This window comes from Procambarus clarkii, chromosome 15, assembly GCF_040958095.1.
Source record: "Procambarus clarkii isolate CNS0578487 chromosome 15, FALCON_Pclarkii_2.0, whole genome shotgun sequence".
In the NCBI taxonomy this organism is placed as follows: Eukaryota; Metazoa; Arthropoda; class Malacostraca; order Decapoda; family Cambaridae; genus Procambarus; species Procambarus clarkii.
Window position 1 is genome coordinate 10,556,611 of NC_091164.1, and position 15,896 is coordinate 10,572,506.

At 42.8% G+C, this 15,896-nt stretch overlaps 1 protein-coding gene across 1 annotated transcript; it reads right to left on the bottom strand.

Annotated features, from left to right (window-relative positions):
- Positions 1–115: 115 nt before the first annotated feature.
- Positions 116–12,148, bottom strand: LOC123759114 (uncharacterized). Its single transcript, XM_045743979.2, has 2 exons — positions 12,016–12,148; positions 116–3,302 (listed from the first exon to the last, which is right to left on the bottom strand). The coding sequence occupies exon 2, from the start codon at positions 3,297–3,299 to the stop codon at positions 1,893–1,895; it is 1,407 nt and encodes a 468-aa protein (XP_045599935.2). The 5' UTR covers positions 3,300–3,302; positions 12,016–12,148; the 3' UTR covers positions 116–1,892.
- Positions 12,149–15,896: the final 3,748 nt, after the last annotated feature.

Here is a 15,896-nt window from a genome sequence, read left to right on the forward strand (position 1 = left end):
TAATATTATATATATATATATATATATATATATATATATATATAATATTATATATATATATATATATATATATATATATATATATATATATATATATATATATATGTGTGTGTGTGTGTGTGTGTGTGTGTGTGTGTGTGTGTATTGAAATACATATAAATTAAACACTATAATGATACAATATTTACAATGTAATATTTACCATCAGTGCTGCAGAATATACTACAGGTGGTTGTATGCTGTTGTCTCCCCTGACACAGGGGCTACGATCAGCCCGTCCTCCTAAGGTTTCAAAACGTCAAGAAAACAGTTAATTTAAAAAGTGTCCTCTGCTAACCTAACAGATTAAGGCAGACGACCCCAAACAGAAAACGGGACAGTACGTCACTTTCGCGAACCGCTTCCAATTTCAAGTACGACGATTTTTTGTCCTTAATAACGCTTACGAGCGATAAGCGACGTTCTTTGTAAGAGTCTAAATTCCAACCCGTCCTCGACTCAAGTCCATTACATTCAGCGGTCGACCCCACAGACGCATTCATAAATTTTAACATGCTGTTCATTCAAAACGGGAATTTTCTCAAGTATAAATTAATATTATAATATATTGGCATATTGTGTATATATAGGCATAGGTTAGGTCAGGTGTTTAGGTTCTGTTGGCGATTATTTGTATTTGTAGTACGTGGGTGAAGCATTTATAGCGTTGTGATTCGAACAAAATTCGTCAGTGAAGCACTTGTTCCGGATATGTTCGAACGTCAGCAGTTGTGAGTCGTGTGTAAACCGCTTTTCATTCATAAACAGGGGGTTTGGCGGGTGCATGGAATCACTTTTGGATCTTTGTTTGGAGGACGGGCTGCTAAATTCAGGGTCTAAATTCACGAAGCAGTTACGCAAACACTTACGAACCTGTACATCTTTTCTCAATCTTTGGCGGCTTTGTTTAAAAATTATTAAACAGTTAATGAGCTCCGAAGCACCAGGAGGCTGTTTATAACAATAACAACAGTTGAATGGGAAGTTTTCATGCTTGTAAACTGTTTAATAAATGTAACCAAAGCCGTCAAAGATTGAGGAAAGATGTACACGTTCCTAAGTGCTTGCGTAAGTGCTTTCGTAAATCTGGCCGCAGGTGTCTTGAACGCGGTGAGAATACCTTCAGCTACCTCATCCTTTTATACGCATTTTGATCAATTTTATTTAATGTAAGAACATGGAAACACTGCATTTGGTGTAGTAACCCATGCGAGGCGGGTCCGGGTTACATTCATGATGTCTATACATGTTATTAAATATTACCAATAGTTATATTTCACTGCAACTTCAAAAGTTTGTTCCTCTCGTTTATGATTATATAGAAGACTCAATATTTTCCTGTATTTTCCTTTCTAATTTTAGATGAATTGGAAACCTTGGGAGAAATTCCTGTCCTCCTAATCTACCAGAGGACCATAACCTGGTTTTTTGGGGTCATTTTATTTGGAAAAATAATTAAAATTTTGTTGAAAATTCCAATATGGGGATTTTTGGCCGTAGCCATACGAGCGAAAAGCGACGTAATTTGTAAAAGGACGGATTGCATCATCGGTGGTCAGGAGTCACACCAGTGGTTAGGAGTCACACCATCAGTGGTCAGGAGTCACAACATCAGTGGTCAGGAGTCACACCATCAGTGGTCAGGAGTCACACCATCAGTGGTCAGGAGTCACACCATCAGTGGTCAGGAGTCACACCATCAGTGGTCAGGAGTCACACCATCAGTGGTCAGGAGTCACACCATCAGTGGTCAGGAGTCACACCATCAGTGGTCAGGAGTCACACCATCAGTGGTCAGGAGTCACACCATCAGTGGTCAGGAGTCACACCATCAGTGGTCAGGAGTCACACCATCAGTGGTCAGAAGGCGTCGCCACAGACTTGGAACCTCCAGACATTGTCAGCTTAAACTTGCTGTTATCTTTCTGAAGTTTATCAATGAGAGAGTTGAACATGTGGTTGAGGAGGAGCAGGAGGCAGGGCACCAGGAGGATGAGGGCGAAGGTGCAGCGCATCACCCAGTAGTGGAAGGAGTGGCGGTAGGACATCTTGCTGACAAAGGTGGGCACGGCAATGTCTAGGGTGTATGCCAAGTAGCGGAACATGGCGGGGTACGACGTGGCTGGTACAATGTAACTCATACCCTTGATCAGAGAGGTCGCCATGTGCTCGTAGTTCCAGTCGACCTTGGCCAAGAGAGGTATAAAAATAAGACGTTCCACCTCAAGACACAATGCCTTCGTCTCGGCCACTGTGCCGCTGCAGAAGTTGTACTGATCCTCGATGCCCATGAGCCAGCCAAGTCCTCGCCAGAAGTGGATCAGACCCACCATCTCTTCTTCAGTAGCGGACCCAGTACCCAACTTCTCCGGATGGGCCACTACCAGCCCCATGAACGCGTACTGCGTCAGGCTCATATCCAGCTGATTTATGTACACAACCGGACCGTCTGAGGTCTCTGTGGGAAGTGTGTCTTCAGCCACACGCTGTAGATCTTGACGAATAGCCGAGTTGAGAGAGTCAGCCGGCTCTTCGTGTCCCTTCTTAGCAACGCTGATAGTCGACAATTTCTCATTACAGGCGGAGTTGTTGAAGGTTTGTGCTAACTTGCAGTGAATGGAGCGAATGGCCAATATATCCTTATGAGCAGGATGGCTCGGTTCCCAGACATCTCCCGTGAACCAAGTGATAAGGTGCAGCAACGTAGAGAAGTAGCGTCTCAGGGCCTTGATCGGGGTGTCGGAGCGCCCCGTGTAGATCAGAGGTTTGAGTGCACGCTCCGCGCTCAGCGTCATCACTAAGGACAACAAATCAGTAAAGCATAGACAGTAAAGGTAACGCTGATAAAACTTTCTTCCCCGGTTAAACATCTCTCGGTCGAGCCACGGTGGAGGTTGTGGAGGGTTGTCAGACACTCCTGGATAACTGATACCTTCCAGCAGTTGATTCAAACGAGGCGACGGTAAAACACTGCTGCGGACGACCACCTCCGGGGCTGAGCCAGAGATTAATGAGGTAGAAAGATGTGGGTCTCTGGCAGACGAGGTGGGCAAGTGTGAGTTTCCAGAAGATAAGATGGGCAGGTGTGGGTCGCCATCAGGTAAGGCGGACAGGCGTGGGTCTCCATCACGTAAGGTGACGCGGTGAGGACACTGCTCCCTCAGATATTCCTGGTCGACACACGTAGACAGCTGTAGCAAGCCACCAGCCAGGGCAGGACAGGCAGACACGCCAGCCATGGTGTCCACCGCAGCCACCATCCACTGCAAGTGAAGACAGTAGAGAATGATTCTTGTCAGTGTAAAATGTATTAGTAAAATTTGCCTACTGATATATTTTTTTTTGAGATATATACAAGAGTTGTTACATTCTTGTACAGCCACTAGTACGCGTAGTGTTTCGGGCAGGTCCCTGGAATACGATCCCCTGCCGCGAAGAATCGTTTTTACAACCAAGTACACATTTTACTGTTGAGTTAAACAGAGGCTACAGTTAAGAATTTGCACCCAGTAAATCCCCCATATAATGAAATGCTAATTAATTTGTAAAACTATTGTTTGTAATACTTGCTATTTCCACAACTTTCAATTTAATTCAATAACTTGGGTCATAAATGGTTGTATATTTACAACAGACTTAGCTTACACAATGATAATTCGTTGTTAACTTATACAGGAAAAAGTAATAATAATAATAATAATAATAATAATAGCCTAATACTGATAATATTATACATTATATATTACAAAATAACCATGTCCATTATGACAGACACTGAACATATGAAACAGATAATACAAACAATAGCAATTGTTAGTTTTAATAACGTTAATATAAAATTAATAATGTGCACATTCGTACCCGGTTATATGTAAGTTTCTGTCTATGGGTAGTTTAGGTAAGTTTAGTTGTTTAAGTATGGTAAGTTAGGTTAAATTTAGATACGTTAAGTTTTGGTTCACTTTAGTATTCTCATTGTCGGTGACGAAGCCTGTTTGGCTTATGGAGGTTCTTTTAATCAACAACTGACCTCTCCCAGGATGCAACCTACAACAGTTGCCTAACAGGTACTCTCCTTGGCACCTGGGAGGGTATTTACTGCTTGGTGAACAGAGGCATCAGGTGAAATGAAACGTGTCCCACCGTCTCTGTACCAGCACCAGTGTGTACGCGTGTTAATGTGCATGAACGTTAGTATGTACCAGCTCTAGTGTACGAGCGTCAGTCCGTATACGCACTATCCCATCAATGTGTGTACATAGCCGGGCTGGTATATATATATATACCAGCCCGGTATATATATATATATATATATATATATATATATATATATATATATATATATATATATATATATATATATATATATATATATATATTCTAAGGCTCAAACGCTTTTCTTACAAGACAATAAAGATGTCCGATTGGCTTTCATCACCCTTCAGACTTTCAAGGGCAAGCTCATCTTGCAAACAGATATAAAAACCAACAAAAACCTTGTTCCACCACTCAAAAAAAAAGGAAAAACGACACCCAGTACAGAAACAAAACACTGGAAAAAATTTGAAGTTTTTATGACGAGGCTTCCATGATGTTGACCTTGGGTGGAGCAGTTCTCATATTTCCTTTTCCATATTTCCTCTTCTAAATATTCTTGTTTTCTCTTCTAAATATTCTTACGTTTCCTCTTCGAAAAATTTGTATCTATACAAAATATTGAATTTCTATTATTTCATGGCCTGGGATTAATTATGTTAATTATAGAGTTAGTATGTTGTTTTCCATTATCTAAAATATGGCTGTTCTGAAATTAGCGTTAGTGTATTTTTTTTACAGAAATCACGTTGTTTATAATGCCAGTCTTCTGGTGTGGTGTAGGGCTGTTATAGTGCCAGTCTGCTGGTGTGGTGCAGGGCTGTTATAGTGCCAGTCTGCAGGTGTGGTGTAGGACTGTTATAGTGCCAGTCTGCAGGTGTGGTGTGGGGCTGTTATAGTGCCAGTCTGCAGGTGTGGTGTGGGGCTGTTATAGTGCCAGTCTTCTGGTTGTTGTTGTTGTTATAGATTCAGTTACTCGGAACAAGTTCCAAGTGGCACGGGCTATGGTGAGCCCATAGTGGACTTACCTAGCACAGGAGCGGGGCTGTGTAGACCTGTTCTTCTGGTGTGGTGTGCGGCTGTTATAGTGCCAGTCTGCAGGTATGGTGTAGGACTGTAAGGGAACCTAAACTCACCTCGTGTAGTGGCAGTGCACAAGGTACAGAGGTCTCTGACCCAGGAGCAACATTCATTATCATTACAAGACTTTCATGACACGAAGAAACCTGATGGTTCCCAGCCAGCTCCTCTGAGCACCGGAAAGAGAGAGAGAGAAAAAAGAGACATTAAATGACATGCTCCTCGTACGCAAGCTATTGTTCCAGTCCCTCCAGGCCATTCTTGCTTGTAACTAACGCAACACAATTTGCCGCAGGCAATGCACTCGAGATTTGACTCGGTTGTGAACCTGTTTGTTATGCTCTCCCAGCTGCTACGTCCACCGAGGTAGCTCGGGCAGGTTTCTTATTGGTAGCTTAATGGCCTTGAAGGTGATGGTTGGTGACATGATGAGGCACTTCAGGTTGTTTGATGTAATACCCGGCTTAACTCTTATGAAACCCACCTAAAGTAAGGTGGTGTGAATGCAGTTAGTGGATTATATAGCTCAACATGTTTATAAAATATTACAGCTGTTTTCTTCAGCTTATATATTTTATTAACGTACCGATAAGGCTTAAATAGTAAAATAGAGTCCCTTACGGTATTCTTCAAAGGTCTAACATTTACCTCCTTAAGATTCCAAAACACTTTTTTGATATGCCTACATTATCAGAAACGCGAACTAAGTTCCTAAAACACCAACTAGGAGGCTGCATTTCCAGATGATTTCCTTCCCATTTATAAAAAAAATGATCGGGTACGTTTTTCTTACAGCTGATGCCTCTGTTCCCTTGGCAGTAAGTTAAGTACTAGGCGCTAGTGACATGAGGGGACCTCGATTAACATAATAGGTTTACTGTTGTCGATAAAAATGAATCAAAATACTTTCGTACAAGCATATTAAAGATATATTAAATAAATGGAGAAGGACACCATCGTAAGGGATCATGTCTACTGCCGATACAATGTAATGTGTACTGTGTGGGAGTGAAAATAAAAGACTGTTCGAGATATGACTGCAAGTTGGGCCGGTTTGGCAGCTAGGTTAGCTGACCTTCAATCAGTCTCGCGCGCGCGCGCACTCTCTCTCTCTTCCACACACCCAAACACACACACACACACACACACACACACACACACTTTAAACCCGGCCGATAAATCGGTTGCAAAACATATTTGTCAACAAAGCCTTGGGCTGGTCACAGTTTTGAAAGGCGCGATGAGGCTACAGAAACGATTCATGATATTGTTGTTATATTTCAACGTTCCTGTTAATGGTGTCATCAGTTAGACGACAGTTTACAGTAGTGTAAACCTTGTCAACAGTCAAATATAGTGGGTCACATATGAGTACACAAATGGTCTGGCGTGAACCATAATAAATGGATAACTTCATATTTAACCTTCGTAATGCTATGAAAACGTTTCTTTGGCCTCAATGGAAATGATCAGCATTTTAGTTGATTTCTCACCATCACTTTCACTATACCTCCACCACCACACCACACTAGCCCCGTCCTCCAAAGGTTCCACAACGTCAAGAAAATGGTAAATTTAGACTGTCCTCTCCTAACCTACCAGAGGACCCAAAACCGAAAACGGAAAAGTACGTCACTTTCGCGAGCCGCGTCCATTTTCTAGTATGACAATTTTGGGTCTTATGTAACGCATACGGTCGAAATGCGACGTTCTTTGTAAGAGGACAGGTTGCCACGCCTACTCATCCAACCTGTCCTCTTACAAAGAACGTCGCTTTTCGCTCGTATGCGTTACTAAGGCCAAAAATCGTCGTACTAGAAAATGGAAGCGGCTGGCGAAAGTGACGTACTGTCCCGTTTTCTGTATTGGGTCCTCTGGTAAGTTAGGAGAGGACACTTTAAATTAACTATTTTCGTGACGTTTTGAAACATTAGGAGGACGGGCCGACTCATCCACATGCCACCACAATCGGTCACCCCACCACAACACACACCTACAACCCGCCGCTACATCATACATAACCAAACCACCACCAGACTGTCACAACAACAACAGCAACCACAGCCTGTCACACTACCACATTGCGCAAACCACAAGCCCACGGAAAACACAAATATTTGTAAATATGTACCTACCGAACATGAGTCACGAAACAGCCAATACAACCGCCTCCTGTTCCCTTCAATGTATTGTACAGTAAGCTGCTTCAAGTTTAGCATTGTCGCGATAAATGCTTAATTTGTTACAAAATCAAATAAATATATGGTCGTTTGCAAGGCAACATTATACAAACATTGCATAAAACATCTATACGGACATCTGTCGTTTTTAATTAATTGTATTGATATTATTATGATATAGTATAAACTGGTTTTTGAGGCTACAGTGCGTGATATGATTTTCGAATGGGGTCAAGGCAGGCTACACTCCTGATAACAGTACTAGAGGAAGCCCTCAAGGGGTAGATCTGACCCATGCAAGCAATAACACAGGAAACCCTCAAGTGGTAGACCTGACCCATGAAAGCGATAACACAGGAAGCCCTCAAGGGGGTAGATCTGACCCCATGAAAGCAATAACACAGGAAGCCCTCAAGGGGTAGATCTAACCCCATGAAAGCGACACGACAGGAAGCCCTCAAGGGTAGACTTGACTCAACACTGACAGACGTCTCTCTTGGTGCACGTTCTTGTGACCTTGGTCGATGACATGGAACTAAAAGTGAAGCCGAATAGTATTGGTGTCAGGGAGGATGAGCGGTTGCGGCCAGAATTGGCGGCTGGTTGCGGTTACGCCGCACGTAATTCTTATCATTTTGCGGGTTATTTCAATTATTTTTTTTAAGATTGATTTGTGGGAAGAGGAACGAAGACAATTGCTATACAGAGTTTAAAGAGAAGACAAGAGTTGAGTTTGGAGTTGAAAATGTTGTGCAGAGATCTTTTACTATTCGAATTCACTCACTAAAACAACTAAATAATTCCGACCGCTTAAAATTTCCCAATCCGTAATATTTTAGAGTGTAAGTGAGAGAGATGAATAATAAATTACACCTGGAAAATAGTAGAGGGACTGGTTCCAAATGTGCACATGGAAATAACTCAACATGAGGCTAGGGGGACGCGGCAAAAACTGCCATGGAATTCTTGTGTGGTCAGAGACCCCGCCGCAGGTACCCTGAGCCTCAGGACTCTCTCATGAAGGGTAGTTGTATAAGATTAAGCGCAGGTTTTGTCTGCTGGAATACTTAAGTGTGGCTTCTCTCGGAGGTGCTCATCAGTAACCTCACACTACCACAACATCACCTCACACTACCACAACATCACCCTCACACTACTACCACATCACCTCACACTACCACAACATCACCTCACACTACCACAACATCACCCTCACACTACCACATCACCTCACACTACCACAACATCACCTCACACTACCACAACATCACCTCACACTACCACATCACCTCACACTACCACAACATCACCCCTCACACTACCACATCACCTCACACTACCACAACATCACCCTCACACTACCACAACATCACCTCACACTACCACAACATCACCCCTCACACTACCACATCACCTCACACTACCACAACATCACCCTCACACTACCACAACATCACCTCACACTACCACAACATCACCTCACACTACCACAACATCACCCTCACACTACCACAACATCACCTCACACTACCACAACATCACCCTCACACTACCACAACATCACCTCACACTACCACAACATCACCCCTCACACTACCACATCACCTCACACTACCACAACATCACCCCTCACACTACCACATCACCTCACACTACCACAACATCACCCTCACACTACCACATCACCTCACACTACCACAACATCACCCTCACACTACCACAACATCACCCTCACACTACCACAACATCACCTCACACTACCACAACATCACCTCACACTACCACAACATCACCCTCACACTACCACAACATCACCTCACACTACCACAACATCACCCTCACACTACCACAACATCACCTCACACTACCACAACATCACCCTCACACTACCACAACATCACCTCACACTACCACAACATCACCTCACACTACCACAACATCACCTCACACTACCACAACATCACCTCACACTACCACAACATCACCTCACACTACCACAACATCACCTCACACTACCACAACATCACCTCACACTACCACAACATCACCTCACACTACCACAACATCACCTCACACTACCACAACATCACCCTCACACTACCACAACATCACCTCACACTACCACAACATCGCCTTAACACAGCTACTCATCACAAACAGATGATCAAGCGAGAGGTGTTATTAAATAAATAAAATTGTAATCATAAAGGATAGACTGGGAAAAATAAACAGAGACCTTACACACATTCAATGGGAAACTGTTCTAAGGAATAAAAATCCCAATCCCACGCGAGGACTAGAACAACTGACTTCCGAAGCATATAAAGTTTGTCTGAAACATGTTCCTTCGCGGAAAGCCAGAAAGGACACCATGGAAGAATGAAAACGCAGACGACACGACAAAGGAAAACAATAACGGAAATGCTTAGGTAGACACGACTATCCTCACAAAAAAGGAAAAATGTAAACAGTGAGATTGAAGCAATCATATCAGATTGAAGAACTGTAATTAGAACAGAAAGCAATTTAAGAGATAAAGAAAAACCGAAATTCACATATACGAAATGAAAATTAAAAACCACTGTCAATATTGGATTTATTCTTGCAAGTGAAGGTTCATACACAAATGATGACAAAGAAATTAGTGAAATCCTAAAAAAAGCAGTATGAGGACACGTTTAACACTCCAATAAACAGCATGAAAGGGGAAGATCCGGACAGCTTCTATATGCGTAACATCCAAACTCTTGAAAATATAGCTGATATTAACACGAACGCTACAGATTTTGAAAGATAAATTTACAACATGGCCATGCACTCAGCCCCAGGTTCAAACTCCTGGAACTCAATATTTATAAACAAATGCAAAGAGATAGTAGCACAAGTACTAAGTGTAGTGTGGAGGAAGAGCTTGGACATGGGGGAGATACCAGATGAACTTAAATCAGCAGACATAGCCTCTCTACACAGTTAAGAGCGGGGAAGATCATACCTCTCGCAGCTACTTCACCACTACAACAAAATCACTGAGGCATTAGAAGAAAAACAGAATGACGATGTGGACTTTGCATAGGCATTTGATAAAGATGACCATAGGAGGCCTGGTCAAGGACCGGGCCGCGGGGACGCTGAGCCCCCCGAAATCATCACAAGGTATGGAGTGATAGCCCACAGAATGAGGTCAATTGAAATAACAGGTAAAGTAGGACGCTGGATAAAAATTTTCTGTCAAACAGAACGCAAAGAGTAATAGTTAACCAAATAAAATCCAAGCACAGTGAAAAGCTCTGTACCTTAATATACAGTATTTACACCACTGCTTTTCTTTATTCTCATATCAGATATAGACAAAAATACAAGTCACAGCTTCGTATCGCCTTTTGCAGATGACACAAAAATCAGCATGAAAATTACTTCTGTTTTAGACATTGAAAAACTACAAGCTGATATTAATAAAATTTTCGATTGAGCAGCAGAAAATAACACGAGTGTTTAACAGCGAAAAATTCCAGGTACTCAGGTACAGTAAAAATGAGAACCTTAAACATAATACAGGGTACAAAACACAATCAAATCTGCCCTTAGTAGGAAAGCAGCATGTAAAGGATCTGGGAATAATGATGTCTGACGACCTAACGTTTAGGGAGCATAACCAAGAAAATATAGCGGTTATTACTTGATAATGGTCCAGGACGGACCAAAACCTCGTCTCTTCTCCATCTTCTGAGTTGTGGTTAGTCATCATTTCTTCAGCCAAGTGTTGGACCAACCGGGCTGTAGTGGATATGTGGGCCTACGGGCCGCTCTAAGCAACAACCTGTTGGGCCAAGTCAAGTCTGGCCACGGGCCGGGCTTGGGGAGTAGAACGCCCAGAACCCCATCCAGGTGCAAATAATCACTGTACGACCACAGGGGTCCCACAGGGGTCCCACAGGAGTCCCACAGGGGTCAGCACTAGGGCCGCACCTTTCATTCAATGTTCCTCGATGATCCAAAAATTATGATCATGATAAGTACAATGGGAAGACCACTAGGAACTGTAGTGGTCTTATTCACCAGGTCACCTCGTAGTGTGACCTGGAGGGTAAATACTGGAAGAATGTTCAGGGAAATGGCTACTAGAATTTAAAGCAAGCAAGTGCAATTGCACGGTTAACCAATTAACCTAAAAACTCTCTTAGAATCTCAAGTCGTTCAGGACTTTGTATACCACGCATGTCAGACTAACTCTGGGATACGCAGCACCAGCCTGTGGAGTACTTATTTCGCTTAACATGAAAAAATCTGAGGGTAACCCTTCAGCTTCAGCCCAGAGCTGAAAGGCATGATCTACGAGGAGACTCGCAGTTTAACTCCTTTGAGTTAAACCATCACGTTACTAGAAGAGAGAAGCAAGAGGATGGACATGATCACCACATACAAATTTTCTTGGGAATAGACAGCACAAACAAACTATTTAATAAAGAAGAGAGTAAAATTCAAAGTTAAAGCCATAAGAATAATGTTGTTTAGAAACACAAATAATATTATCAGTCAGTAAACTGTAATCTCTATAGATGAGAGGACAGCAAGAGGTGACACTGGTACAGCTTTTAAAGGAACAATTCCACATCATATTTACCAATTTAAAGTTATGACGAACAGAAGTCCCTAGCACGGACAGCCGGCGCCAACAGGAGTCTCTTCTATGGGACAGAGTACCACAATACGTGGGAGTGGTGTGTGGTCGAGCACACTCACACAGTCCGCACAGACCGGGGTCAGCCAGGTGACTGAGGCGAGACACCAGAAGCATGTCTTGGTGTGGGTGAACACACTCACGAACACACGACACCTCCACGCACCTTCCCACGCCCCCCCCCCCCCCAGGCACAGACATCCCCGCCGCGCGTATATAAACAAAATTTCATTTTCACACCCATTACGGGCTATTCATGCCCGTGCCACCTCTTGGGTGAATTAATCTTCATCAATCAAATTCACACACATTTTACGGGTTATTCATTCCCGAGAATCTTTATCAATAAATCTTCACGCACACTCACAGCTCTGGCGTAGAACCGTCACCTGGTAAAGCACAAAATTCAACAAGAAATGCTAAGAAGATATCCAACAAAAGAATCATTCCCGAGCCGAGTGCCTAGGGCATCTGGGCTATAGGGAAAGAGTTCGGGTTGTTGTTATTGTTATAGATTCAGCTATTCGGAACAAGTTGCAAGTAGCACGGGCTATGGTGAGCCAGTAACTTACCTGGCACAGGAGCGGGGCAAGAAGCACGGGCTATGGTTAGCCTGAGAGTTGGGGAACTGTAACTATCAACATGGGAGAAGAGAGGTGACATGATAACGACATAAAATTCTTTGAGGAATTGGCAAAATGTTCAAGAAATAACGTCTTCAGTATTACAATTGTAAAAAAGATAAATGAGTTAACCAAGAATTCGTTAAAGCTATTTAATACACAGCTTTAAATGGAAATATAAGAGAACGGGGAAACTGAGTCATTGCATTAAAATAATAAATGTCCGGAAGGCGGGGCTAGGAGCTAATACTCGACACTTAAAGTGGGATATGCAATAGAATCACAGAGATAAATGTAAGAAAATTACGTACCCAGTATAGGTGGTCGGTATATGGAATACACTGAAATAAGTTGTTGAAGCCTCATCCATCCTCAACTGTAAGAAAAATTACGACACAAAATTTGAAAATCAAGAGAAGTAAAAAAATGCTGTAGTTATTAAAGGTTAGGAAGCAGGGCATCAAGGTAGACCTCACTCCATAGTGGTCTCTGATAGGTATTACTCGACATTCACACACACGCAAGATTAGTCACTAAAACACGTGATTGGGTTATGAGTAAGTCTCCACTAGACTAGGAAAATGAAACGAAAATTCCGAACGTATTATTTTCCTAGTGGAGACACGCACGCACACACACACACACGCACACGCACACGCACACGCACGCGCACACGCACACACGCACACACACACACACACACACACACACACACACACACACACACACACACACACACACACACACACACACACACACACACACACACACACACATGGAGCTAATGTTGTGTATGTGGAAACAAAATTTGTTAGTAGTTAGTAACAGTTAATTGACTGACAGTTGAGAGGCGGGCCGAAAGAGCAGAGCTCAACCCCCGCAAGCACAACTAGGTGAATACATGTGTGAAACATATGGGTAGAGTTTCCTTGACTGGTTTCTCTGTTCACCTAGCCGTAAATATATACTTGGGAGATAGACAGCTGCTACGGGCTGCTTCCTGGGGATGTGTGTGTGCGCGTGTAAAAGAGAAATATATGTAGGGGAAAAATAAGTGGGGTAGAATGGCGGGGTCCAAGAGCTAATAGCTGCACTCCGCAGGCACAAATAGTAAATACACACACACACAAAGGAAAGGGAAATAGCAGGAAAGTAAAACTATAATCATGGCCAAAATATCAATTATTTCCCTTAACTCAGAATTAGGCTGTCACATTCCCTCCCCCCTTTCCCCTCTATTTTCTTCCTTTCCGCTGCTCTCTTCTAACCCATCTCATCCCCTTCCCCCTTCACCCCCCCCCCCCAACACAAACTTTCCCACCGTCGCTATCGTGAACCCGAACCTCACCTCAGCCCCACCGCCCGTTCTAGTAGTCTGTTGTTGTTGTTGTAGATTTAGCTCCTCAGAACGACATGTCCATGTAGCACGACTATAGTGAGCTTGTAATTGAGTTCAGTTATTCGATCTCGTTACTGTCATATTTGGGTCAGAGTTTTAAATGGAGGTGGGGTTTCCTCATTTTCTCCCGTTTCTTTTCCACTTCTGTTTTAACGTACTGGTTTTTAGTCTTTTGTTAACATTATCTTGGTGGCGGATATAAATGCACTGTGTTCACTAGTGTATCCCATTCTTCAATTACTTTTCTGATCATTGTAGTCGCTGTGGATTTTGCAATTAATGCAGCTGCTCTTGTTGCATGAATGTTGAGTTTGATGCGCAGGGCTTCAGTAACTTCACATTCCAGTTAGTAGTGTAATAGTGGCGCCTCTGCATCTGTTCCACAGATATGACACTCTTTAACTATTGGGATTATTATCTTCCAGCAGCACTTGTAGCCAAGTCTGAGTCTGTGTATGGCTACTGCAATGTCTCTGGATATCTTTTTGTCAGGCTTGAAAGAGGAGTAACCAGTGGCTTGTTCGTACCATATCGCAGTGGATCTTCCTTCCGCTACTGTGGCTCTGTGGCGACTTTTGATAGTTGGGAGTATTTTCTTCTTGATTTTTTCCTTAATCTGTGAAAAACTTGGAGGAATTTTAACCTGTAAAATAGATAGAACAGTGACAGCGTTTGCTAGTAAGTCTGCCTATTCATTATTATCTATGCCAATGTGACTTGGTATACAATTTAGGGTGATTGACAGCCCTAGATAATGGGCTTCTTTTCCTATATGTTGGATTTCTGTGATAAGTTGTATATTTTCTCTGTGTTGACTGGATAACAATGCCTGGAACGAAGATTTAGTCGATGTGAATGACGACATCATGTAAATTATAGTACCTACGGGCTCACCATAGCCCGTGCTACTTGGAACTGTTTGTTCCAGGTAGCGAATCTTTAACAACAACAAATGTAAAATATTCTCAATTACATAATTTATTGCCTCTATCAGGGCATATAATTCTGTTTGCAATATTGAGCACCCACTGTTCATGCTCCAGTAAGCTTCATGGTTGGAAGTGTAAATTGCTGCCCCAGTAGAACCTCTTTCTTGATCAACTGATCCGTCTGTGAAGATGTGAGTCGTTGTAGGTCTTGAGATGGTTTCCATTTGTTGTTCTATGACTGCTTTGATCCAGTTTACATGACTAGCTCTCATGTAAACTGGATTACATAAACAACATAGTTTACAATGACAACATACAGAACATCGTTCAGGAACCTAAATGAGGAAGCATTTAGATCACTGTAACATTGCCTCCGTGAGACCAGCATTATGCCGCGCCATGTTGTAGTATGCCGCCACGACATGGTGTGTGTGTGTGTGTGTGTGTGTGTGTGTGTGTGTGTGTGTGTGTGTGTGTGTGTGTGTGTGTGTGTGTGTGTGTGTGTGTGTGTGTGTGTAAAAAAATAGTTAGTAAAAGTTGATTGACAGTTGAGAGGCGGACCGAATGAGCAGAGCTCAACCCCCGCAAGCACAACTAAGTGAATACACATCTTGAAGGCTAGATCTCAGCTCCACTCAGAATACAGAATGATGCACAGCAAGAAGAGCCTAGCAGTGATTCTCAAAGTTATTTGTATTTATGCTACTTGGTTCTGTAGGCCGTAGACCTAATGGTCCGGGTTCGAGTCCAGGCTGAGGCAGCAACAAATGGGCAGAGTTTCTGCCACCTGATGGACCTGTTCTAGCAGTAAATAGGTACCTGGGAGTTAGACAGCTACTACGGGCTGCTTCCTGAGAATGTGTCTGTGTGCGT

Bases quoted from the DNA above. Each gene is read 5' to 3' on its own strand.
- LOC123759114 (XM_045743979.2), bottom strand. From the start codon at position 3,299: ATGGTGGCTGCGGTGGACACCATGGCTGGCGTGTCTGCCTGTCCTGCC.